Source organism: Trypanosoma theileri, assembly GCF_002087225.1.
Source record: "Trypanosoma theileri isolate Edinburgh chromosome Unknown TM35_Tth_67_V1, whole genome shotgun sequence".
Lineage (NCBI taxonomy): Eukaryota > Euglenozoa > Kinetoplastea > Trypanosomatida > Trypanosomatidae > Trypanosoma > Trypanosoma theileri.
In genome coordinates this window covers 54,683-55,135 of record NW_021639909.1, presented here as the reverse complement: position 1 = coordinate 55,135, position 453 = coordinate 54,683, and the positions used below count along the sequence as shown (strand labels likewise).

General features: G+C 44.8%; 1 protein-coding gene across 1 annotated transcript; it reads left to right on the top strand.

Moving 5' to 3' along the window:
- Positions 1-2: 2 nt before the first annotated feature.
- Positions 3-452, top strand: TM35_000671230 (uncharacterized protein; the record flags this gene model as incomplete). Its single annotated transcript, XM_029031143.1, has 1 exon — positions 3-452. A coding segment is annotated over one exon (450 nt), but the record flags the coding sequence as incomplete, so codon positions are not given.
- Position 453: the final 1 nt, after the last annotated feature.

Below are 453 nucleotides of genomic sequence, written 5' to 3'. Positions count from 1 at the left end.
TGATGGCAATACGGCATGTGCTTTGTGTTTTGAGTATCGCACTCTGCTTTATCTGCAGTTTTGTGGTAGCGGAAGAAACAGAAGAGACTCTTAAGCCTGCAGGTGGAGACTCAAAAACTGTTGAACAGGGTGATCCTGAAGGTGCTGGAAAAGTAGGTTCTGTTGGTTCTGGTGTGAAGAATCAGGTGGTTTCCAGTTCTGCTCATCCTCACGTTCCAGAGAGTGAAGTTCAACAAGAAGAGCATGTCGAAAGTGAAAGGGAAAAGAAAACAGGTGCTCTAGGTACGGTTACACCTAATGATAAAGAAAAACGTGAGACAGAACAAACGTCTGATTTGGAACATCACGATCAAGTAGGACATAATAGAGGTGTGGAAAAGAAACCTCCTACACAGTCTCCTCCTACTCAACCTGGTACTGCACCTATTCCTGGTGGAACAGGTGTTGCTGGTA